This window comes from Antennarius striatus, chromosome 14 (genome assembly GCF_040054535.1).
Source record: "Antennarius striatus isolate MH-2024 chromosome 14, ASM4005453v1, whole genome shotgun sequence".
NCBI lineage: Eukaryota > Metazoa > Chordata > Actinopteri > Lophiiformes > Antennariidae > Antennarius > Antennarius striatus.
Genome location: NC_090789.1, coordinates 10,025,361 through 10,049,566, shown reverse-complemented (window position 1 = coordinate 10,049,566; position 24,206 = coordinate 10,025,361). Strand labels below are relative to the sequence as shown.

The 24,206-nt window shown below is 40.0% G+C and overlaps 2 protein-coding genes across 3 annotated transcripts; one reads left to right on the top strand and one right to left on the bottom strand.

Annotated features, from left to right (window-relative positions):
- Nucleotides 1-1,868: 1,868 nt before the first annotated feature.
- med10 (mediator complex subunit 10) lies at nucleotides 1,869-4,361 on the bottom strand. Its single transcript, XM_068333416.1, has 4 exons — nucleotides 4,126-4,361; nucleotides 3,955-4,038; nucleotides 3,531-3,633; nucleotides 1,869-2,590 (listed from the first exon to the last, which is right to left on the bottom strand). The coding sequence occupies exons 1-4, from the start codon at nucleotides 4,245-4,247 to the stop codon at nucleotides 2,495-2,497; spliced, it is 405 nt and encodes a 134-aa protein (XP_068189517.1). The 5' UTR covers nucleotides 4,248-4,361; the 3' UTR covers nucleotides 1,869-2,494.
- Nucleotides 4,362-4,535: 174 nt separating this feature from the next.
- On the top strand, nucleotides 4,536-23,796 carry ube2ql1 (ubiquitin conjugating enzyme E2 QL1). Of its 2 annotated transcripts, XR_011038051.1 has the most exons (4): nucleotides 5,416-5,589; nucleotides 6,204-7,131; nucleotides 13,935-16,144; nucleotides 23,634-23,796. XR_011038051.1 is itself a non-coding variant. In XM_068333891.1 (3 exons), the coding sequence occupies exons 2-3, from the start codon at nucleotides 6,424-6,426 to the stop codon at nucleotides 14,064-14,066; spliced, it is 840 nt and encodes a 279-aa protein (XP_068189992.1). In that variant the 5' UTR covers nucleotides 4,536-4,779; nucleotides 6,204-6,423; the 3' UTR covers nucleotides 14,067-17,370. The 2 variants fall into 2 exon arrangements, 1 of the variants encoding a protein (XP_068189992.1); XM_068333891.1 differs by lacking the exons at nucleotides 5,416-5,589; nucleotides 23,634-23,796 and adding an exon at nucleotides 4,536-4,779 and having other exon boundaries at nucleotides 13,935-17,370.
- The last annotated feature ends 410 nt before the right edge of the window (nucleotides 23,797-24,206 follow it).

The window sequence follows — 24,206 nt, the reverse complement described above, 5'->3', positions numbered from 1 at the left end:
ACGTCTTCCAGAACTTTCTTAATGTCCAGTGGATAGACTCAAGAGCTTTTGGATAACCATCACCTGGATGACTGAGAACTTACAGTACACAGACACTAATTGTTTTATCCATTTTTGTTTTGTTGGTTAAAGTGTTTTATATATTGTACTCCTCAGTTAATGTTGCTGAACTGAATCTGAATTTTTTTTTTTAATTTATTGATTGTAATTTTATTTTTCTTTACCAAATGGTGTAATAAGTTGGTCAAAAATGTTTACAGTTGAAACAAGGTTGTTGGGTTTTTTTTTAATTTAAGGCAAATTGATGCTCTTAAAACTTTTCTGTTATAGACTAAAAAATGTTAATAAAAATATTCTTTGTTATGAATTGACCTATATTTCTTTTTTCCTTTTTTCTTTAATGTTAATAAGGATACAATGTTATGCAGAGGTGTACTTAACAATTTTATAGACAACTGATATTATTTATAGTCATGGCAGAGAGTTGGGGGAGCAACAGAAAATAATTGAGAAGCACTGGTCTAAGGGAACCTTCTCACAAATTTGTCAAAAAACAAATTAAAAACTTTATATATATATATATCTTTCCATCGTTCAGATGGAAAGATTGCATGGTTATCCAAAAGCTCTTGATATATATATATATATATATATATATATATATATATATATATATATAATATATGTTATATATATTATATACATATTATATATATATATATATATATATATATATATATATATATATATATATATATATATATATATATATATATATATATATATATAACTTTATATACTGTATGAGCTTTACTTTCTATAATTATGACTAGATCTATAACATTTTCCAATGTAAAACACAGGTGCACGTGAGTGAATGTATACATCAGGATTTTGGGGGGAAATGTCAAATTCATGATGTAGAAGTATCAAAATCCTTAAAGGTTGAGAGTATCAAATATGGTACATTTAGCTTTGACCAGACTTCAGCACAAAGCTGGAATAGTAGTTTCTCCATGCCTGTGTTAAAACGGCCTGGGTAGAATGAAACACATTAAACTGACTTTGACTCTTGTCCTCTCCCATTACAAGATGGAGGCTGAGTGCTCACTAAACTACTGGTGACAAAATGAGTTGTGTGTTCAGAAACCCTCAAGGGACGAGTGGCAGCCAGAGGAGAGGGCTGTCTGTATTCCCTGCATAGATTACAAACCAATAACAGGCCTCATTTCCCTCCTTCTGTCCCTGAGGATCGGCCTCCAGAATCAGAGGGGAGTGTCTCAGCGATCGAGCCCCAGCAGGACGAGGCCTGTTGGGCTATAATGTGCCCCATGACACAGCAGCGTCTGTTTTCACAGGAACTGTATCTTCTACACAGGGTAGTTACAATGTGTAAGAGGGCACCTGAGATGAGCGAACTGTGCATGTCCATGTAGGTCATGTCTCCAGGTTACCCACTAACCCAGTTTGTTTCATCTGTTTACGTGAACTCTTTTGAGTTCAGAGTCAACGTGTTTTTCTGTGGGTATTAGCAGTATTTTTTTTTTCCCCACCGGTAAGTTATTCTTGAGAAAGATGGAAAGATTGCATTTTAGCAGTCAGATACAGCAAGGCTTCAGCTTTTAGAAATAAATAAACAGGTTGGTCTTATTGACTGTAACACCAACCTACAATTGTATTGTATTGTATTGTCTGAATTTTTTTTTTTACTTTGCACACTTGGTATTCGTGCATTTATCTTCTAAAATTGTATCGTTGTGTAAAATTAAGGCATGCAAACCACAAAAGTTATTTGATTGAATTGGCTGCTAAAAGTCTTCTTTCCATAATCATAATGAAACGGACAAAAAATGACATTCAACTGAGGATCATGTAATAACAAAATTTATATTACAAACAAGTAACAAATAATGACTCATTTCACATAATAAACAAATAACATTTGCATTTCTTAATCTTTGCCATGAGAAACCTGAGGTTCATACAAAATGTTGCAGACTGAGTGTGGTACAAATGAATGCTGTAATGAGTAGGAAGCATTAGAAAAAGTAGAGTGTAAGAGTATAAAAATATATGTACAGGTGAGGGACTAAATTCCTTAATGCAGAATCAGAAAAGTGACTTGTAGCTCATGACCCTTCTTTCACGTTGTTGTAGAAATCACTTTTGCTGAGAAATCAAATGTATCGCCAGAGAAAAAAACAAATCTGTCGATCAAAAAAAATATACATATATATAAGTATATCCTCCTTTCTTTGAACCTGTTTTTGCATTTCTATAACTGAAATTTAGATGTAAACGAAAGGAAAATATTGTCACTCAAGCTGCGGAGTAGAAATCAAACTTCTCAAGCACAGGATCATAATATTAATGGGACAAAATCATAGGTTGATATCTTATTCTGCTGGGAACTACAGAATCCTGCTCAGTCGAACTCCATTCATGCTTCATTTTGAGAGTCACAGGTTGAAGGTCAGGGGTCATGCTGCTGTTACTAGGAAGGGGTATCCTCTCCATGTATGGCCTTATACTTAGACATCTCTTCTGGGAAGACTTTGCTGAGCTCAGAGACAAGAAGGCTCTTGAATTTCTGTGATGAAAAATTCAATAGTAAAGTTTAAATACTTATTCATATAATTTGTTTTATACAAGTAAGAATACAAGTAAGTTCATACCATATTTGAGTACATTGTTTTTCAGTAATTTGTATTGCCAAAATTTAAATCCTGAGAAAGCGAAAACCTCTGCCAACCCCACTGTCACTAAAAACTAAAAAACAACTTCCAGACTATGTCAGCACAAACTCCTGAATCAAACATGTGTCACTGGACCCCTAAAAGAAGCACTGGCCATACTTGTTAGTGTGCACAACACTTTCATTCCATTATAAAATCATCACAAGGAGATCATCAGTGGTTGTATGACTTCACCTAGTGCACAGCACTCGCTATAACAGTGATGCTTGTGTCTATTCTCATCCATCCAGGTCACTATAATCTTCAAAGACTGATTCAGAAGTAACTGGACTCTATTTAAGGTCTAACGATGTTTCACCTCGGACCCAGGAATCTTCTTCAGTTCTGACTGATGGGTGAGATGTTTCAGACGTTTTATTATTATTTCTGAAGTCTTAACTGGGTGTTGTCACACATATATAGTTGACCCCCATCCCCAGAACAAATATTTGTCTGCTGAGGGATCACGTTCATATTATCAGTTGTACGTGATTGAAATTGTGAATAGCGAAAGTGTACACTGTCTGGGGACAGAGGCCAAAACTCTTACTTAACAGTTTTTTCCTACATGGGTATGTCATCTTATTTGAATAAGCCAACCCTTATTATAACAACTTATTGATCCAAGACCCACATTCACACAAAATGTTATCAAATTAGCTGTTAACTCACAATATCTTGCACAAACACAAATGTGACTCTCTGTACAATTAAGATAGTTATTAAAAATAATCTTTTTATCCTTTAAACTTTGGAAGTATGTAAAATTATTAATAATTGGGTCAGTTATTTTACCGTCATAGTGTCGATCTTTCCTTTAACCTGCTCGTTCCTTGCCAAGGCTCTCTCCAAGCATTCCTTGGTGTACAGCTGAGGGTTTCGACCTTGATCGATATATCTGCAATCAAAAGAAAAGATATCTGTGGAGGGAACTGGGATGAAGCAATGGAGCACAAATGAAGACTTATACATTCTTAAATCACCTAACTATGGATCTGTGGCACTGTTTTTATTGGAAAACAACAGAGTGTGAGATGAACACGGTGGTTTGGTACAGCATTATATAGAGACAAAAATGATGAGGTAACATGTGACATTAACTAAAAACTTCATGTAGTCTCCCAACACAATAAATTTGAATGTGCATTTAGTCACACAGCCTTTACAGAAAGCAGCATGGGTGTAAGGTAAATAACATTATCTCGGTTATGCTACTTACTCAAAGACCTCCAGCGGTACGTTGATCTCATGAAGCTGCTGACGACACTTCTCGATGTCTTGTAATCCAGAGATCATGTAATTTCTGACAAGAAAATAAAAAAAAACGCATGTTGTTGTGTTCATATAAAAATTCTTAACGTTAATGTTCTCTCGATATAACGTGACTCACAGTTTTTGGTTGAGCCCTGCTTGACTGCTAGGTTGGAAGTCGCTGACGATGATTCCTAGTTGTCGAATATTCTCGATAAATTTCTCCAGATACTCCTCCAGATTATCAAATTTTTCGGCCATCTTTATTTCCTGCCACTAAATAGCTAGAATGACAGAAATAACTCAATACGGAATATTTCCTTTGTCAAATAAACGCTGTTTATATCGCACACAGACTCTACGACAGTAGCAGTTCCGAGGTGCTTTGCGGCAATGAAACAGCCAATCACATCGCTAGGCTTCTGCTACCTTGGTAACAGCCAATGGCAGGTTGTCGTTAACCGATGCTATTCAGTGTCGTGACGTTAGTGAGACCAGAGCACGATTGGGATGGCACTGCAGCGTCAGTCATTTAGTTTAGTTATTTACTGCATGTGTCATTAAATTTACCCCTAAAATATGAAGTACATTGCGAGCCCTAAATATTTATAAATTGATTTCATGACTGATCTATGACCAGATTACATTCGGTGATGAACGATGTAATTAAGTCTGCGATTTAAAACTTGCAACATATTTATGGGACGAAAAGTCTATCAATTGACACTGTTAAAAAAATTATTCCAAACAAAGGCTGATGCTGGGGACTTCTAAGAGGATATGGTGACTTTCAGTGAGTGATAGCTAATTCACTTGTGCTGAATTCATTTTGAACGAAAAAAGAAACTGACACAAAATGTTCATTAAAATGTAACGATTTCTAAAATATTTTCTCACCGCTTAACAAGTCAACTTACAGGTGAGCACGTCAACACCAACTTCCATAAAGTTATTCTGAATAACTCAGGACATAAATCACAAGCCTTCGAAATAAAACCAAGACTATGTTAACATAATTTGAATTGAACATGAGAATGGTGATGTAGCCTATATTAACTGTACATTGAGTTTTAAATTATTATTTTACGCGTTTGGTACTGTATAAGATCTGGTCTGTAAATGCTGTTTTCCCTGATTGAAATATATTTCATTGTGTCGTTTGTTCATTTTAAATTGTTACTAGTATTTAAATGTTGCCACAGTATTGAATGCAATGAATGTGGAGTTTCATTATATGAGTTTATTACCGATTTGAACGGAAATATGTCATACCTCCATTAACGTACTGTTTTGTTCTAATCTTGCTTTTCTCCAAATGAAAACTAGCGCACATGCTTTTATTTTGAAACCGCCGCTCCGTGTCGCTGCTGACAGCAGACAGAGTACCGGAGGCTCCGCCGTCCTCTCTCCTATTAATGCTGGAGCTCCGGCAGCTGAACGAGCATTTGAAAATCGCTTCTCGTTTTTGGCACCTCATCCCCCAAACGACCACAGGTCTCTTGGATGGTGGAACCATTTCAGTCTTTTACTCACTGCCGGATCGGTGTCCGGTTTACATAACGGGACATTTCTACGGACATAAGACACATTTCACCCATCCACGGTAGGAGCGGGTTGGTGTCGGAGTCATGTTCTAATATTGAGTGTGTAGGCGGAAGAACGCATACAGAGAAATATATGATTTTCCCATGATGAGGATTTATAGTGCTGTTTGGGATTTCTCCTGGGCGCATAGGGTTCTTGTAGTGACTTCATGCTTTGTGGTATTCAGATTATTTCCATTTTGGGTTTTAATGGCTTCTATATAATCAGGCTTCTTGTGATCTTCTAATATTTATATTAGTGAATCTTATTTGCCTACAGATTAGTTTTCCTATGTGTCTGCGGTAGGAGTCGTGACTCTTGGGATCATTAGTCATTATAATCTCGTTATAACAACCTTGCAATTTTATAACGTGGTTTGAAGGTATCTTTTGATATTTCTTCTTCTACCTCTATTCCCATCGTATTTTCTTTGTGATTATATTATATTCAGCCCTCTGTTAAAATATGATCACCTCACTGCCTCTGCGTAATGAATCATCCTATCGTTGAACGACCGCAGTCTCGAACATGATATAGGAGAAAAATCACTGAATTCCAATGACCTGTTCTGACGTAAATATTATCATGTTACTGCTAATCTCTCATTTTGTTGTGTTTCTGCTTTGTCTCCAGTCAAACCTTGTCGAGATGCTGCACTGAGGAGAAAACAGCAGAGGCTCCCCCGGTTGTGTCGATCCAGAGGCTGCAGCAAACGGAGGGGGGATTGCGGTACAACAAGGTTAACAATCAGCGTCATTAAAGAGCTTTTCTGTGAGCGGAAATCGGCTTGAAACGGTGAATCTTACCCCTGTGTGGGGGGATCGGTGGAGAAACATATTTCAATTATAAAATTATGGCCACTCTACTGCGGAAGATCGGTTTGATCCGCCTGCACGACCGAGACACGGAGGACCCAAAGCACCACCAAGGCTCGTTAAAGGGGACCAAAGGGAACCAGAAGAACAACGCCAACAAACACTGTCAGACCGCCAACGACACCAACATCCTGAGCACCCCGGAGATCAAGGCGAGGAAGCTGGACCAGCTCGGCAAGGACAAGCCGTCCGGCAAGGATAAGCAGGGTAAGGATGTAAAGGAAAGGCAGCAGACCGGAGGAGGTGGGAGTAAAGCCAGCAGCACCTCCTCCTCGCTCCCATCACTGGCACCTCACCGGCAGCACTGCACCCAGGTCCGGACGAGGAGACTTATGAAGGAGCTACAGGAGATCAGGAGGTTAGGGGACAACTTCATCACGGTGGAGCTAGTGGAGGACAACTTGTATGACTGGAACGTCAAGCTGCACCAGGTGGACAAGGACTCGGCGCTGTGGCAGGACATGAAGGAGACCAGCACCGAGTTCATACTGCTTAACGTCACCTTTCCAGATAATTTCCCCTTCTCCCCACCGTTCATGCGGGTCCTGACGCCCCGGTTGGAGAACGGCTACGTGCTGGACGGCGGGGCCATATGCATGGAGCTGCTGACGCCCCGCGGATGGTCCAGCGCCTACACGGTGGAGGCGGTCATGAGGCAGTTTGCGGCCAGCCTCGTAAAAGGACAGGTGAGAGGAGGAAGGGCCGGTAGGTGAATGTCGTTGCATGAAACGTCATCAACCATACCGCGTCATGTTTAAATCAGATCTACCTTCAGCCAATGGGGCGCACTGGATTCCAGCGAGTCCACTTAGATATTCATGCGTAATTGACGCGCGCACACACACGTTTACGCGCATATCCTTCATGTCCAGGAGGGTGTGTCTTTTGCAGAGTTGTTTAAATCTATTTCAAGTGAAAATCAGTTTAACAGTGGTGATTTTTTTTTTTAGTTGTCAGAATCACTCAGCCCAATCGTTGCTTTCACCATGTTTGATTTACACTCCTGTGAGCTACAGGTGAATTTTGTATGCCTCCTGGCTGCTCTTTCACACGTCCTCCCTGCCACGAGTGAACCCCATGATTTTGAATATTATGAATCTTTATGTGACTTTATGGCGGCCATTTCATACAGCGTGACCCTCAGTATCTCCTTGAAGCCAGCTCTTCAATGCAGTCAAAGTCTGCTCTCATTTTTATTCCCTTCATAAATCAGCATCCTTTGACAACAAAGACACTCTGCCATGCAATGAGAAATTCGCCACACACAGTCTCACAATTTCTGTGTTCCAATTATGTCATTCTAAAGGAGGAAGAAATTATTCGACACATGATAATGGATGGAAAGACAAATGAATAAAAAGAGGCAGCAGGTTGCCTACCTACCAGCAGCACTCAGTCATGGACTAGATTATGTAATACTGTCAGATCTGTTTTTCACATCCTCAGTGCACAGCAATAGCACTGCAATTCTAATGGCAGAGACTGAATCACAAAATACACCCCAGGCCATAACTGCTTCAACCAGATAATAATTACTGTTTTCTGATGAGTTGTCAAATGGCCTCTTTTGTGCGATATGCTTCATCGTAAGATTCTCCGTCTTCTCCCCCACCGATTCTGTCGTTTGACGTCAGCTCTATGACAGCCCTGTCAGTGGAATCTCCTGCCCAGACACCGACCCTTAGTGCCTTTTGGCTTTGGTGATATAACAGCATTTTTTCCAGAATCATGTCATTATCACACATTTATTGAGAGAGGACATGCAAAAATTTTAAGCCACTGCAGAAAGAAAGGAATAGCTTTATATTTGTTTGTGTGTGTGTGCATGTGTGTGTGTCTGTGTGTGTGCGTGTGCGTGCATCTTAAATTTGCTGCTTGAGGAGATGAGCTAGCAGCTCTGCAGTGCTCCTAATTATGTTGCAGTGTCTCCCTTCTGCAGTTTGCTGATGGAAACAATATTGATTCATTATTCCTGTGTGTGTGTGTGTGTGTGTGTGTGTGTGTGTGTGTGTGTGTGTGTGTGTGTGTGGTGTGTGTGTGTGTGTGTGTGTGTGCATCTCTTTATCTCTGTGCCTCTTTTGTGAATGTTTGCCTTTGCAGACTTGCATGTGTTTCACATTCTAATTTTCAGGGAGATTGGCTCTTCTCTCATTCGTCACGACAAACAGAGCTACACAAAACTGGTTACAAACCTAAATGCTCTGAATAAATGAATTCATCCTTGCACAGTGGTTCACTTTGACAATAAAGGTCTGTGCTGTTTAGAAGCTTCTACTCTCCTTTGGCACGACAGGACACAGGCAGTGACAAAATGGTGACAGCAACAGACCTGTGTGTTTTCTCCTGCAGATGTAGATGTAGATAGTGACGCGGAAACACACAAGAATACAAGGTGACAGAAGATTACTTGTTATGAGGAAATAGTTAATCCATCTGACATGCAGACACTACAATCACACTGTAATCTAGTTTGGATGACAGTGAGTTAAGCCATTTAGCAATAAGCAGGTAGTGGCTAAACCATTGACTGGTGTAGTAAATTCGGACAAGTTTACAATCAGTTCCTTTGTAACTGGAACAATTTTAGTAAATTATCTATAAAGTAGCATTTAGAAAGTGCACTAGTGTGATTTAGCTTTATCGTCATTAGAATATTAGCTGCAATGCATTGCCTACCACATGCTTTACTTTACATCTCTAATAAGATTTATGTGTACAATTAATGTTAATACTGCAAACGACGAGTAGCTGAAACCTTGTTTTGGTTTAAATTTAACTTTTCTTTCTGTGTCAGTTTAAAGTTCTTATTTTTGAAATGATTTGCATGAAGCATAACAACCAGATGGTTATGATTAGGATGTTAAGTTGTGTTGCCACAAGAATGGATCAAAAATAGAGTCTGAATTAGTGGTTAACACTGATCTGTCACTTACCTGCAGTTTCAACAGTACAAATGATGGTATTTAAACCTCTGGAGCTTACAAACAAAAGAAGCTGATGGTTGACAGAAATATACAGTTAATATCCTGATTTACTCTCACCTGAATGGTTTAAGCCTCAGAGATCCTACATTTCTAACAAGGTAAGTGGACAGAATCTATAAGTAGACTCCCAGTGGTGCTTACGCTGCAGCCATGTCCCTTTGGAAACTGGGAAAATACACTCTGGCTGGGACTAAATTAAATGAACACATGGCAATATGAGCATGATTGGCTGTTCCTGATTGGTCAATAGTTAAGGGATCCATATTGATTTCCGAATGGATCGTGTGAACTCGTGTTCCTGTTGCCATCTCAAGCACAGCAGTTCTCACCAAACATCCAGTTTAAATTCAGACTTTTTCCTGAAGATGATTTCTTTTATTATTCCTCTGCAGTCACATAAAACTGTATACCGCTTAGCTGTTCTATGATAGACTCTGTTCCTCTTTAGGAATACATTTTTATCATGTTCTTTTTTGTACAGTGAACCCTAACTTTTTTTTTTTTTAAAAACAAGAAAAGAGCAGCACCCTTTAATGATCCCAAATTTCACAGCTCTCTCTTTGATGATCTGATGAGGATGACAACGACAGTGATCCTTGTATCTTTATCCCTTTTAAACACATGTCTGCATTATGCAACCTCCCACTGACATGCATTGGGGCCTTGCCTGCTCTGCTCATTGACTGATCTCCATTCACACGATTACCCAGCAGCCACTTTACATGAGTGTGTACCTCTCAATGAGCAGGCGCTTAGCTGAAATAGATAAACACTGACATGGCTCTGTATATGCCCGGGGTGCTCATTCAACTGAGCACACACACACACTCCTTTGTTAGTCCATTCCTTCTCTCCCAAGCAGATATTTTTACTTCTTCTTTCTAGCCATGATTGGATGCTTCAAACTGAGTCATTCTTGTACATGACTGCAAAGACAATGGCACCAATTCATGCTCAATTCATTCATTTCCCCTTCCTGCTGAAGTGATAGACTTTTGCACACACATTCACAAATGTACTGTCATTCAAACTCATCTGTTCGACTTATCTGTTTTCCTCTTATTGATGTACACACTGAAACAATGAGAAATTTCCAGCACTTGCGGAAAAAAACAAGCTATGTAGATGGTTTAATGACAAGATGATCGGGTCAGGGTGACTTCCACCCTCCCATCCATCACCATCCATCACATCTCTTTAAATAATGCCGAATTGCCTTAATGATACCCAGCCAAGGCAGAGACTGCCATTTTGAGGTGGTGACAGCAACCATGTGGTGTAATGTGAAGATATGCACATTATAAAGCTCCCATTTTAAAGGCTGTAAATCAGTTGTAGGGAAAAAAAGCTAAGGCTGTGTTTTCACGCAGGTCAGTAACAAAAAAGCAAGTCCCTAAGTAGTGCTGCTTGTAATAACTCTCTGAAGACTCACTCTGATTATGCAAATTCGAATCCTCTGACAATGAGGGTAGATCTTTCTGGTTTCCAGTATCATCAGCTTCCAGAATGACATCTTTGTCTTCATACCGGTCCTGTAATTACATATATCCTGACCTGTCTCAATTCTGTTTTGGATGGCAAACAAAATATGAGTACAATAGATTTCTCATGGCAAACATTTAAAAGAGGGATTGAGTTTAATAATGGTTGAAACTGAAAGCAGCGACAAAAAGAGACACTGTGTGCATAAGGGATAGAGACACCGACTAAACCCTGAAAGTGAAACGCAGCCGGCGTCCCTACAGGAATGGAAACTGTAACCCTAATCTCCAGATCATTCAGTATTATCACCTCATCTCCCTTTAATACCCTGCATCACGTTTGACCAAAAATAGCCGATCATGTTCACAATAGGACATACTGTTCATCCATCAGGTGTCACGGGAGGGGAGAATTCATCTGCGTCATAGCATGGAGAAACGTGGAGTTCTATGGTGTTTTCCTAAAATATAATATGGTTTGTTTATTTTAGCATTATCACACAAGAGGTTAGTTGTTTGACCAGAAATGTGGATAAAAAATCTCTTACATTATTCCAATAAAAGTCAGCGTATTTCAAAGGGAACTGTCAATTTTTTGATTTGTTGAACTTGAGTAATTTAAAATAAGTAAAAGCATAATCGGCACTAATGAAAATTTGCCATTTTTCATGAATACACAAATTTTCTATTTGAATTTTGTTAAGCAAAATTCATGCTTCCTTACTAATATTATCCAGACATGCTTAGATTGTGACAGTTTTCAGATTGCTTTAAAGGTACTGGGGGATTGTTTTACTGTTGGATGAAGCCAGGCTGGTTTATCCCCTTTTTTTGTCTTTGTCCTAAGCTACGTTAACTGCTAAGCTAACCACTGTAGATACATATTTAGCACATAAGCACATGAAAAAGTATTGCATCAATATCCAAGTGTAACTTTCCGCAAAACAAATCATTCACACAGATGTATAACAACATATTCACGCCTGCTGTCTTGTGATTAAGACGTGGTGCTACAGAACAATGGCCGCCCCTCCGTGAAACCAGATAGAACCATACAGCCAAGCTGCAGCCCTGAGGTGTAAACCAAGCTTTAAAGGTATGCTGATATTTGTTTGTACTGCAGTGCAGCATGCAGATGAGCTCAGCTCCTGAAACAATTCCATCGGGTTGGTTTCATTCGAATGAAGTGGCTTCAGTGCCACTTCCTCTCTGCCAAGAGCCATATTGGCCAGAGGGAAGTGGTGCAATGTTACTGAGTGTGTGCAAACAAATACAGTAAAGCACCTGATATATTACACAGCAGCAGAATAGTGTTGGGGGCACTACAACTGAAACTTCAGTATATCTGCGGTATGACCAGAGGACATGGCCTGTGGTGTTAAGCACTTTTGTATAGAGGATGATGCACTTCAAAGTGTAAAGAAATAAATATCACCCAACCTGTCATGGCTGCATTATCATGGGAATCTGTCTTTTTCTATCCAGCTTTAAACGCCCTGTTTTTCAGGGAAGGCTTAATTTTAACCAAATGATCAGTTTTATCAGGTGACACCAACACTTTTCCCCCTTTTCTCCCATCCACATTTATTATTAGCTCCAGTGTGTGAAGTAGGGAGGGTTTCAGAAAGCTGGGTAGAGAGTGAGTGAGATGCTTTTCACACGATAGGGCTACATGCTTATATATTTATTTTCTGTCATATTTACAACCATCCTTTTGCGCTCTAGTCACCTCTAGTCTTCACTTATTTCCCCACTGTGCAAAAGAGCAGAGGATATATTTTCACTTCTGATTGAACCTGACATCTTAAAAGCCATTTCTGTGTCTTTAAACATTGATCTAATATTGGTCAACCTACATTCGGACCACTAGTCATGTCACAATGTCCCCCGTGGCTGTGCATTCTGCATCAAATGTGGACTTGTAGGATGTGTCTGTCTTTCTGAAAAATCATGAAACTGTACTTCTGTGATGGTTGTGAGTGAGAGAATCCTTTATTAATCTGACAATATCCAGAGAAATACTACTTTTTCAAATGTTTCTACAATTATTTCCTTTTCGTATGAGAAAAAAGAACAATGTCAACAGGAAAAGGTATGAAATGAAAATAACATATTGGTATTCATCAGCTTTTTTTCATCAATAATGGCAGCAATGGCATAAATGTAGTCATACAAAGTTATAATCTTTAATTTTTGGACTGAATGAGACATTTGGTCACATCATGATTGTGATCATGTCATTGATTTGGACATTTTTCATCATTATGTCCACTCATTAGTCCAAACAATGGGTGGCATTCATTCAGTTTCTTGAAGACGAGATAATCAGTAATCATCTTGTCTTCAGTCACATGTCCAGATTTGGGTCACGGGTTATGTTGGAGCCTATCCCAGCTGACTACGGGTGGAGGCAGGGTATACCCTGGATAAGTTGCCAGTTTATCACAGTGAATGGGTGTTATAAATGTAATTAACAATAACATGATTTAGAGTTTTGTTTTAATTTTTTTTACTTAAGCCAGAGATTTAAGAAAATACTGTAGTCATGGGTCCCACTTGGTATGTGTTTCGTGATCGATGGCCAGCTACTTGAATGCAACCATACAGTACAGTATTTGAATATTTTAACCAGACAAAACAGAATCGGACATAAATTAGCCTTGGAAATTGTTGAATTCAAACAGAAACACATACTGAAATATCCAGTTTGTAAGCTATGTTTTTAAGTAATTCCCTCATCATGAGAATTCTAAAATCCCTCAAGAAGTTATTGAAGACATGAACTAGTTGTCTTTTATGTGCTACAGTGTCCCCAATGGGATTAAGAGGGATGATAGAACATGTATGGCTCAGATGTGAATGGTGATTGTGCACAACATCCGAATCTTGAAGAGGGAATGGGTTATAGTGTTTTTTGTCCCATCAGCAATCGGTTTGATGGCTTCTGTATTTTGTAACTTTCCACTCAACCCTAAAATCTCAAATCTCTTCTTTCCTCTCCCTCTGTATCTCTTTTCCTCACAGGGGCGTATATGTAGGAAATCAGGGAAGTCCAAGAAAGCTTTCAGCCGAAAGGAAGCAGAGGCCACCTTTAAGTCCCTGGTGAAGACCCACGAGAAGTATGGCTGGGTGTCCCCGCCCGTCTCCGATGGTTGAGCGCCCGGCCACCAACCCTCCGATCCCCACGCTAGCCGGAGGAAGGCCAGCTAGTGCCGACACACAAAACAACACACCACGCTAACTCAACTATCTTTCAATGTCACCTTTTGCTGTTTCACAAGAGTTTTTTTTGCTGTTAAAAGTGTCTGTGTGATCATTTTCTGAATTTTTCAATTTGTCCACATCTGAGACTTTCCGAGAGCAGACACATCGCCGTCACCATCACTCATCCAACAAGAGGCGACTTTCCTTCATCTCTCTTTGACCCACTGAGGTCCTTCACTCCCTTCAGAAAGACCTGAGAAAGAGATGTGTGTCTATGTGTGAATATTCTGTGTGAATGTGTTTGTCAGTCCATCAGATATCACCAAGGAGTGTGTGCACATGCATCGGACCGTGGGTTACCGTTGGTGGAGTTCTTTTTTTTTTTTTCTTAATGCACAACCATGCACATGCAGTCCAATACATGGAACCGTGTGGACACCCGTGTGAAAGACTACTGAATGAAGTCTCATGAGACTCGACCCCTCACCTCTCCCTTGGCACCCCACCCCCCACCCCCACCCCACCGTTCTACAACCTTATCTACAGCACTGAATTTGCGTCACATCCCTCCATCTCTGTAGATGTCGGGTCATTTACATATAAATGAAGCTGTTAATGTTTAATACACGAGCAGTGTAGCGGTGTTTTTACTGATTCACTCCTTCATTTCCCTTTTCTTTTTCAACTGTGCCGTTGCTCACAGTCCAATGCAACATGAAGATTGTAATTTACATGAAGCTGTGCAGTCTCTCTCTTTTTCTTCCTCTCTCTCTCTATCTCTCTCTCTCTCTCTCTCTCGTGCTATTTGTCTCTCTTTCTTAGCTAGCTAGTTCACTTTGTCCGTCTGTCGTGGCTAAATTTAGAGCTCACTGTTGCATAGATGGATATTGATTTCTAATGGAGAGATAAAAGTTACATGTTGCTCAGTGCAGACTATTTACGATAAATAGAATGACAGTCTATCACTCTTTCTCTCTGTGTGTGTGTGTGTGTGTGTGCGTGCGTGCGTGCGTGTGTGTGTGTGTGTGTGTGTGTGCATAGAGAGGAAGTGTCCTGTAATTCCCATGATGTAGATACCAGATGGTACAGCTGAAGGCCAAGCCTCAGTATGTGTGAGTGTGTGTGCATGAGTCTGTGTGTTTGTGTGTGAAGGGTGACAACCCTTTAAACAAAGATGACTCTGATTTACTGTATAGGACACGAAAGCCTAAGGTAGTGCTGCTTTCGCTCCACTTTCTACTGTATGTCAGCTGCTGATGGTCACTACTGTAAATGGGTGCGTGGTTGCGACTCCATGTCTACATGTACATAACCTCATCTGTCTGAAATCAGTAGAATAATGCTCCGGATGTTAAGCTGTGCGCACACACAAACACACATAATCCACATCTACACCTGCGGCCTTGACATCGGTGAGACACCCAAGGATAAAGGATAAAGACAGACGGGGGCGCGAGTGTCGTCATAGATGTAGTGGTGCTTTAAAGGAGTCTACACTTCAGAGCCCTCCTGACTGATGTCTGCTGAAAGGGAAGGAGAGGATGAGGAGAAGAGGAACAGAGGGAGAGGAGGGACTTGTGGGAGCTCTGATCACTATGCTTCTGGAAATGTCAGGTGGCTTACATAATGGCTGAAGATAGATATTGTTTGCTCTACCAGCTGTGATTGCTTAAGAGGTATGAAGTGCCTGAGTTCCAACCTTTAAAAGGACTTCTTAGAAATCTGATACCAAGTCTGCAACTGCAGCTATGCCAGTCTCAATCAATCGGGTGCCTACGAGCTAGAGACTACCTGTCTGACTAGTCCAGCAGGATTCTTGCGTGTTTGTTTTGCTATCTGCCAGTTAAATGTCATAGGGATAGCTGCTAATTGGTCTGACATTTCAGCAGAGCGTCATTAGAGAAGAGCAGCTGGGAGCAGAAGGAGGGAGGATGTCCAACCTTACGCACCGCACTGACATTTTGTCACTTTTCGCTCTCGCCTTGTTTTTTCACGGGGATGCAGGAACCAAAAGGGAGAAAGCAGGTTGGGTGAGTGGACTGGGGTTATGCAAGAGCAGCTCAATGCCGTTCGTTTCTGGGATGTTTGAAATAGAGTCAGGCTGCCAGTTTGCCACATGTGAATCAGGCTGTGCCACATTCCAACGCCCCGTCACACGTCCTGGTCGATAACAAATGTCTGTCTGTGCGCATGTGTGACCAAATATGTGTCTTACATAGACAAAAGATTTAAAAAAAGATGCAGCACACCATCTGGTATGTGATCATGTGTGAGAGCTTGTTAGTCCTCTTTTAATTTGGCGATTCAGCGCAGGGTCGATTGTATACTGATCTCTTGGCTTGTCAACAAAAAAAAGACTGTAAACTGAATTATTACTAAGGCAAAATATCTCAAAGGGTGAGTGTTAGTTGGTTTCAAGAGAATCATTTTGTGATATAGTTTAGATTGGTAGTTCACAGACACAAACTGGGAAAAATGGTTATGTTGTATTATATCTGCATGTGATATGTGATTGGTAGCTAGCTATTCTATATCTTTTTTTCAAGAAAAGCAAGAAAAAAAACCCTGGGGAAAAAAACAAATGCAAATGCTTCTCTTTTATTGTTCTTTAATTTCTTATTTGGGTTCTGTATTGTATGTATAATTCTTATTTCTTTCAGAGCGTCCTAAAAATGTTACATTGTGTTAAATGAATGTTTGTATTTTAATTTATTTGTGGTTTGCCAAAATGAAGATTTGAAGCATGTTGCAGGTGTCGTCACAAGAAAATGAGGAGATGGTAAAAAAAAAACAAAAAAAAACAACGTACCAAGAATGATGGCCTACGTATTTGTGTGATGGGGAAGGTGTGTTTATTTGGGGAGATTTCAGGGAGATCAGAAGGGCAGAAGAATTTAAAGCCTCAAGACTACAGAAGGAGTTGGGAGTGTGTGTATGATATGCTCCCGTAGATACTTCCTAGTCCCTTCAATGATGTCACTACTGCCCCTACCCCATTGGTCCTGCTCAAGATTTGGTTTTAAGAATAATGCAGTCAATACAAAGATCTGTTCCCGTAGTCTCGGATCTCCGATCAGAATGACCTCCCTATGCGTCGAAATCTCATCTCTAAAGGGAATGCGCACATCTGACCTGTGATCAGCTACTGTGGGCGACTTCTTCCCTCTTGACTTGAGTGTTTGGTCGAGACCAAGTTCTTAAAACTTCAAAAGGTGAAAGGTCACTGCAAGACCAAACAGGAATGTGCAATAAAAGTTACAGCTTATTCAAACTGTGCTGATTGATGTTTTCTTTCACATTAGCATTGCGAGCTAATGTCTCACCTGGAGGCTTTGTTTGTTGCTGCACTAACATTTTAATGACCCACTTCAGGCTGCTGTGTCCTCAGCATGGCCCCATCACTGCTCTACTTTCATTTACTGCAGCCACACTTTTTCTACCATATTCAGCAAGAACAGCGATACTGTATGTGCTTTACTCCCAGAGATTTTATCAGATGCGCTCCAGCTGAATGGAATCACACCTTTCTTCCTGTACGTGGAGTGGTCGTCCTAAACTGACACAAGTGACTCTAAGTCAAAGAAAGCATGCGTAGGGGTCATGCTGAGAAATTAAGACTGGACTCCATCTTAATCTGACAGTTAAGTAGTTTTTTTAAAAGTTGAATTAAATGAACACATATATGATAGGACAACCCCGTTTCTCATTTCACCAAGGTCAGTGCTTGGATTTGGAATCATCCAGTCTTATCATAGTGTATTTGTGAGCATAAAAACATGATCTCCTGTAATCTGTTGGGTGTAATAACATCTAATACTCAGACACTGTTTATGACCTATCAAATTAATGTTCCTGATAGGTCCATTTATATTTTTAATTATGATAATCATTTTGACATTCTGTCTAAACCACAGACTTATTTACAGCATCAGTGTTATCTTAGATTTCTAAGGAATAATATTAGCGTCACAATGTTGATATAATTTTCTTGGAATAACAATCAAAAATGTTTTTAAAGCAGCACGAGCAAGACATAATGTACAGTATCTCCTGAATATTAGGCCAGCAGAAGTCAGCAGCAGTACATCATGCAAGAATGAATGTCAAGCCATATTAGTTTCGATGACGTGTATGAATTCTTTACATGACAAGCCCCACACAGACACTGTCTACCAAGATAACGTCATGTGACCTTACTGATGCATGTTGATGTCATAGAAATCCTGCATGGCTCCACCCACCTCCAGTCGGAGCAGAGGACTAATGCAGACCTGTACTCTGGAGAAACCAGTGACAGAATTACAGAGCAGGTTGATTGGGATTGGGATCATCTGGATTATCATTTCCCACCAGGCATAACATACATTTTGCCAAGTAAACTACTGTACATATTCTCAACACATGTGTGGATGGGGTGTTTAAGTGATCTGAATTAGCTGTTCCATTCTCTGGCTCTAGACGACTGAGACAGTTGTTATAATGCAGCCACCCTCAAGACGGTGATGAGAAAAAAAAAAGTCTGTTATAAGAAGAAAGTCCACTTCATTGTCCCACGTGGGGAAATTATCTTTACACTCTCTATACTACACTCTTTTGCATGTGGTTACATTTTATTTTTGGTTAGTCATGCATACACACATAGAAGAAGAAAGACCTTCAGATTCCAGAACAAGAGCTGACACACTGGCACTGCGTCATTTCAGGGATGGCATTTATTCACACTTAACATAATATGTCCTCTCACAGATGATGTAATGACTCATCATAGTGTGAACAAATCATTAACAATCCATGAGTAATTACTTAATGGTGAGTGCAATCCATCCAGGGCTTCCAGATCCGGACCCCGGTATTGTGCGAGTCTGCGTACTGATGTAGTCGCTGTTATTTGTTATACATGTGCTTTTCCTGCTATGACAGAATCTTTTAGACCCTTGTCTAAACATGGCCTTTAAAGCACAGGTGCATACGTTTTTGGAAGGAATATGTCAATTTCACTCCAGGGAAGGATTAGTTTCATGTTCACATCTTGTGTCTGATCAGCAAATACAGCCCACTTCAGCCAGCATCCAGTTAACACAACACCACAGGTGTTAGACAACACTCACATCTGCTGAACTATGCAAATGTGCTGATATTAAATGAGCGTACATCCTGATGCACACACACACACACACACACACACACACACACACACACACACACACACACACACACACACACACACACACACACACACACACACACACACACACACACACACACACATACTGCTGTCATCATTGCTGACAGATCCCAATTAATTGATCCCTGAGCACTCTTGTTTTTGTCTCGTTGATATTTCCCTTACGCTCATTAGTGTGGGAGAGAGATGAAGCAGTGTGTGCATCAGAGTGAGTGAGCAAGATATTGATGACACCATTCCGAATACTCCGAGGGCAGCAGGGCAAGAAGTGAAGCCTCATTTTGCTGATTGACTAACACAGCAAGCACACAAAAAGTCACCTCTTTGTGTAAGTCCTGTTCGTGTGTGTGTGTGTGTGTGTGTGTGTGTGTGTGTGTGTGTTTACTCTCGAGTCGCAGCGACAGACAAAAACATTCATTATTCAATTGTGAGACGACAAAACTCAGTCCCCTGAAGGTTACCTCGACACACACAACATCCAAAACAGACAGAATAAAAAAAGAGGCAGTGGGAGGTGAAGGAGAAAGCGCTGAGGAGGGTGACCAAAATTGTTCATATATATGTTCTATTTATTCAAGTTATGGCTTTATTCCAAAAGACAACAATAACACCACATCCCGAAGGACACCGTTTATATTATTTGGAAAAGAAAAACACAGTGATGAGATTATGTCGTGAGAGTCTGCCTTAGTTTTCTGTTTCTATATATGGTACATTTATTTTGAAGGAAACATTCAATGTTGTTGGATTAAAAAGGCAACAAGTCTGTGTTGTAAATATTAATTCAACATAATATAAAAACAAAAAAATGTGGAAACCAGAGCTGTGAGCATCATTTTCTGCCACCCTTAATCGGATCTTTTGGCAGAAATTTAATATAAGATTCATGATTATGTTAGCTATTTTCAATTATCACATCAAACTAAGACATCTTGCATTTTTCTTACCTTAAGGGAAAAAAAATACCTTCCACACAATTTATTGTCTGAGTGCCAGAATTTAGTGTAGCAACAGCAAGAATATCATTTATTAGCAGAAACTGGGTGCCCAACAGTAGCTGGAGGAACATCAAATGTTAAGCTTATTAATGTTAGGCAACTTTTTTCTGAAACTATCAGGCCAAAGGTAAAAATACATTTTTCTTAAACTATTTTCAAAGGTGCGTAGTTCAGCAGTATTTATATGGTCAGTTGAAAAATATCCCTCGAATTTTCTGTGAGGCCAAACTGTTCACACATTAAATTCAAAGTGTGTCTAATTAACATTTCAAATGCTAGTATGTTGTACATCTCCAGTGTGTACAGTATTTTCTACTCACCTATATTAAATGTTGGTCTTCAAACAGTTGGCAGTAGTTGCTAAATCTTAGCCATAGGGGTAACAGACAAACAATCTCAGTCGACTATATGAATAAATGTGGTTGAGATTGAATGTGCTTCATTCAAAATCACTGAGAGACCACAATTTTTATTGAATTCATCAATTATCACTACAGTATTTTATGCACTAATCTTCTGCGAGGCAAGGTGAGACATTGAAAGAGGAGGATTTTGATAAAGGAGAGGGGTTGTAATGAGGCCATAGGGCACTATGAGCTTTTCCCTTCCATCTGAATTATATTAGCTTCATTAGACATGATTTATGAATCTCCCATTTCCTCTGCCCCATCCTTGCTGACACACACAATGTCATGGGCATTTCCAAGAATGACAACATATGAGATCAACCACATTGAGAGATGTCCAGAAGACACATGCTGCTTGCTTTGTGCACACAAGCATTCGCACCTTTAGACACGTTGAACAGTGTCACTCTGAAACACTTGCTGCTCAATTTGCGGATGCTCTTAATATCAAGAGGATCAGTAGCAGCCGGAAAGGGCTGTAAAGCGGGTCAGAGAAGACAAGGCAGAGGGGCCAGTAATCTCAGGGGACAAGCCGTCAAAAAGCCTGTGCTGAATTATAGATCCGCTCTGTCTCTCAACACGTATGTCGATTTATCACGTATGTAGCAGTTTTTCAAACGGCATGAAATCCTGGAGTTGTCTTTGAATCTTTTATGTTTGGATCACACATAATGTATTATGTTCAACACACCAACTCCCACAATGATGGCATGCTCTTTTAAAATCATAGGAACGGTTTCCTCTCCACAGCATGATGAGAAACAACAAGGAAATAGTGTGTGTATATGCGATGCCGTGGTTACGGCCGAGGGAAGGGAGATTTGTTGTGGACTGTGAGGGACACCAAAGAAGTGATTTCAGTAGCGCAGGGCTGCATGCATTATGTATTTTTGCTCAACACACTGGGGTCTCTTGTGGACATACGCTGTTAAATAATGAATTGTTTCACTCTGCTGATACACAAATGTATGGATAAGACAGAGTTTATGTGTGAGGGAAGACCACATATAGATAATACTGACCCTGTTCATCTGCCCTACTGGGGTATTAAAAATATATTGCACTGCAGTATGCCCTTTAGCACACACACACACACACACACACACACACACACACACACACACACACACACACACACACACACACACACACACGAACAGGACTTACACAAAGAGGTGACTAACTCTATTGTAATGTATTGATTATATGATTTTTATTTCTTTGATTGATGATGTCATTCACACTGAGCAATCAGGAAATGGAATACCCCCCCAAACTCTTCCAAATGAAATGCATTTGCATGAGTGACCTATTTCAGTGTATCATCTGACAGTCAGTTATGAACAAATATCAAAACTGTGATAATGTAAACTGCAAGCAATATAGAGGCGTACGTAAACATTACATATGCAAGATATGTTCAGATATGCCCTGGACATTAAGCTTATATTCCTCTGAGGCTGAACTGAGACCAAATTTTAAATGCAAACAATAATAATTATTATAATTCATAATAAATAAAAGTTCAATTTCACATCATTCCGGGTGTATATGTACAATTTCTCAAAGAAATAATCCTGTGTTTGGAAACTGTGCTTCAAAAATGAACCTGTTTGCATTCTGAACTCTTTTGTGCAGAATGAGTGTAAAATTTCTCCATGGAAGAAAAAAAAAGAAGCATAAAGCATTCTAACTAGACCAAGAGTATGAAGTAAGCACCAGATGCACCTTGGAATCTCTTAATGTTCATTCAAAATCCTAACTCTGCTTTCAGAGCTCATGATAAAGCCAAGTCTTAATGTGGCATAATTGTTATCGGTCTTGAATTAAAGCAGATTGTTTGATCTGACATGATGTCCCACCAGATTACATAACGAGCCTCGGGTGCCGGGGACAGCCAAGGTCAATGTCAGTGTTTTGTGTGATTATGGCACAACGTCAAAATAATATTACCAACATTGATTTGAACTGACATGAGGGACACATGAAGGCCTCAGACATTTTTGGTTTTTCAGTTCTAATGCTAGCTATCCTAAGATTAAGATACAGTCCTTTTAAGCTCTACACCCAAAATAAAAGAACAGCATATACTGTACTTATTCAAACACTTCTATTTTGTTTGTGCCTCTCAAAAAACAGTTGTTCAAGATCACTGGTGAATCAGAATCTTACCAATGAGATTTTTTGTTGAATAAATATGTTTGAAATTGACAATCAGAAGGCAGCAAGGTGGTGCAGTTGGTAGCACTGTTGCCTCACAGCAAGAAGGTCCTTGGTTAAATCCCACCCGGTGCCTTTCTGTATGGTTTGTATGTTCTCTGTGCGTCTGTCTGGGCTCTCTCCAGGTTTTATGGCTCTCTCCCTCCACCAAAAACATGCAACTTAGGTGACTTGGTCAATAAATCAATTGCAGGTATAATTGTGGGTGTTTGTCTTTCTATGTGTCCCTACAATAAACCGGCGACTTATCCAGGGTGTACCCAGCCTTTGTCCGTAGTCAGCTGGGTTAGGCTCCAGCCTAAACCCAAGACCAGGATCCGGAAAAGCGGCTAAAGACAAAACAATTAGCGATTGTCTCGCCCTCAAGAGAATGAATGAAAAACATGACTTCCCCTTTGAGGAAGACAATCTGTCATTGTCTTGTGAATAATGATGGCATAAAATCCTGCAGCTTTAATTTTACGCTAGCTTGGGCATCAGTTAATCACAACCTTCTAAAAAGTTCTAAAATTTCCTTCTTGAAAACTTCCCAAGAAGTAATGGAGTGCACTGAAAGAAGAAGAATATGAACAGCATAAGATAATAATACTCACAGTAACTATTTGTAGACTTGCATCCAAATAAAGTAAAATTTAATCAATGCAAATGAATATTTAATAGTATTTTCTTCGTTACAGTGTTTCTGCTTTTGTCACTATACTTTCTGCAGGGCCACAGACCAATAAGGAGCCAAATCAGTGGCACGGCACTGGTGCATATAAAAGTGGCAGCCAGTCTGGACGAGGTCTCTTCACACATTCCTTTGGATTTGAGCTTTCTTTGTTTTTAGAGCTAAACACCCCTGTAGCACATTCCCACCCATCCACCCCCTGCAATACAGACGTTACATCTTCCTCCCAAGGATTTGTTTACTGAATTTGATAGATCCTTGTCAATAAATTACATTAATGTAACTGTGAGTCTCAGTATTTCGTATCACCTCAGATGTTATGTCCTCGGGTGATGAACTGTAAAACCAGAACACGAGTAGGAGTAGGCTGTGGGACACAAAGGGCTGATAAATCCCGGCCACTGGAGAAGGAGTAGAATCAATCCGCTCTGTCCTCCTGCCATTCTTTTCTATTGAACTCTTTGAGTGTGTGTCCTTGTGTGTGTGTGTGTGTGGGGGGGGGGGGGGGGGTGTGACTCAAGGAGGGAGTGTAAAGCTTGGTGCTCCCCTTAAAACTGCAGTTAGCTCTTATGTAAGCTCCCACACTGGAACGGAGGCTACCGCAAGCTTTCG

Excerpts from the sequence above, each read along its gene's own strand:
- med10 (XM_068333416.1), bottom strand. The coding sequence starts at position 4,247 with ATGGCCGAAAAATTTGATAATCTGGAGGAGTATCTGGAGAAATTTATC. Across the intron at positions 4,039-4,125 it reads GCAGGGCTCAACCAAAAACT|AAATTACATGATCTCTGGAT; the intron begins GTGAGTCACGTT and ends TTTTCTTGTCAG. Across the intron at positions 3,634-3,954 it reads GTACCGCTGGAGGTCTTTGA|ATATATCGATCAAGGTCGAA; the intron begins GTAAGTAGCATA and ends TTTTGATTGCAG.
- ube2ql1 (XM_068333891.1), top strand. The coding sequence starts at position 6,424 with ATGGCCACTCTACTGCGGAAGATCGGTTTGATCCGCCTGCACGACCGA. Across the intron at positions 7,132-13,934 it reads CCAGCCTCGTAAAAGGACAG|GGGCGTATATGTAGGAAATC; the intron begins GTGAGAGGAGGA and ends TTTTCCTCACAG.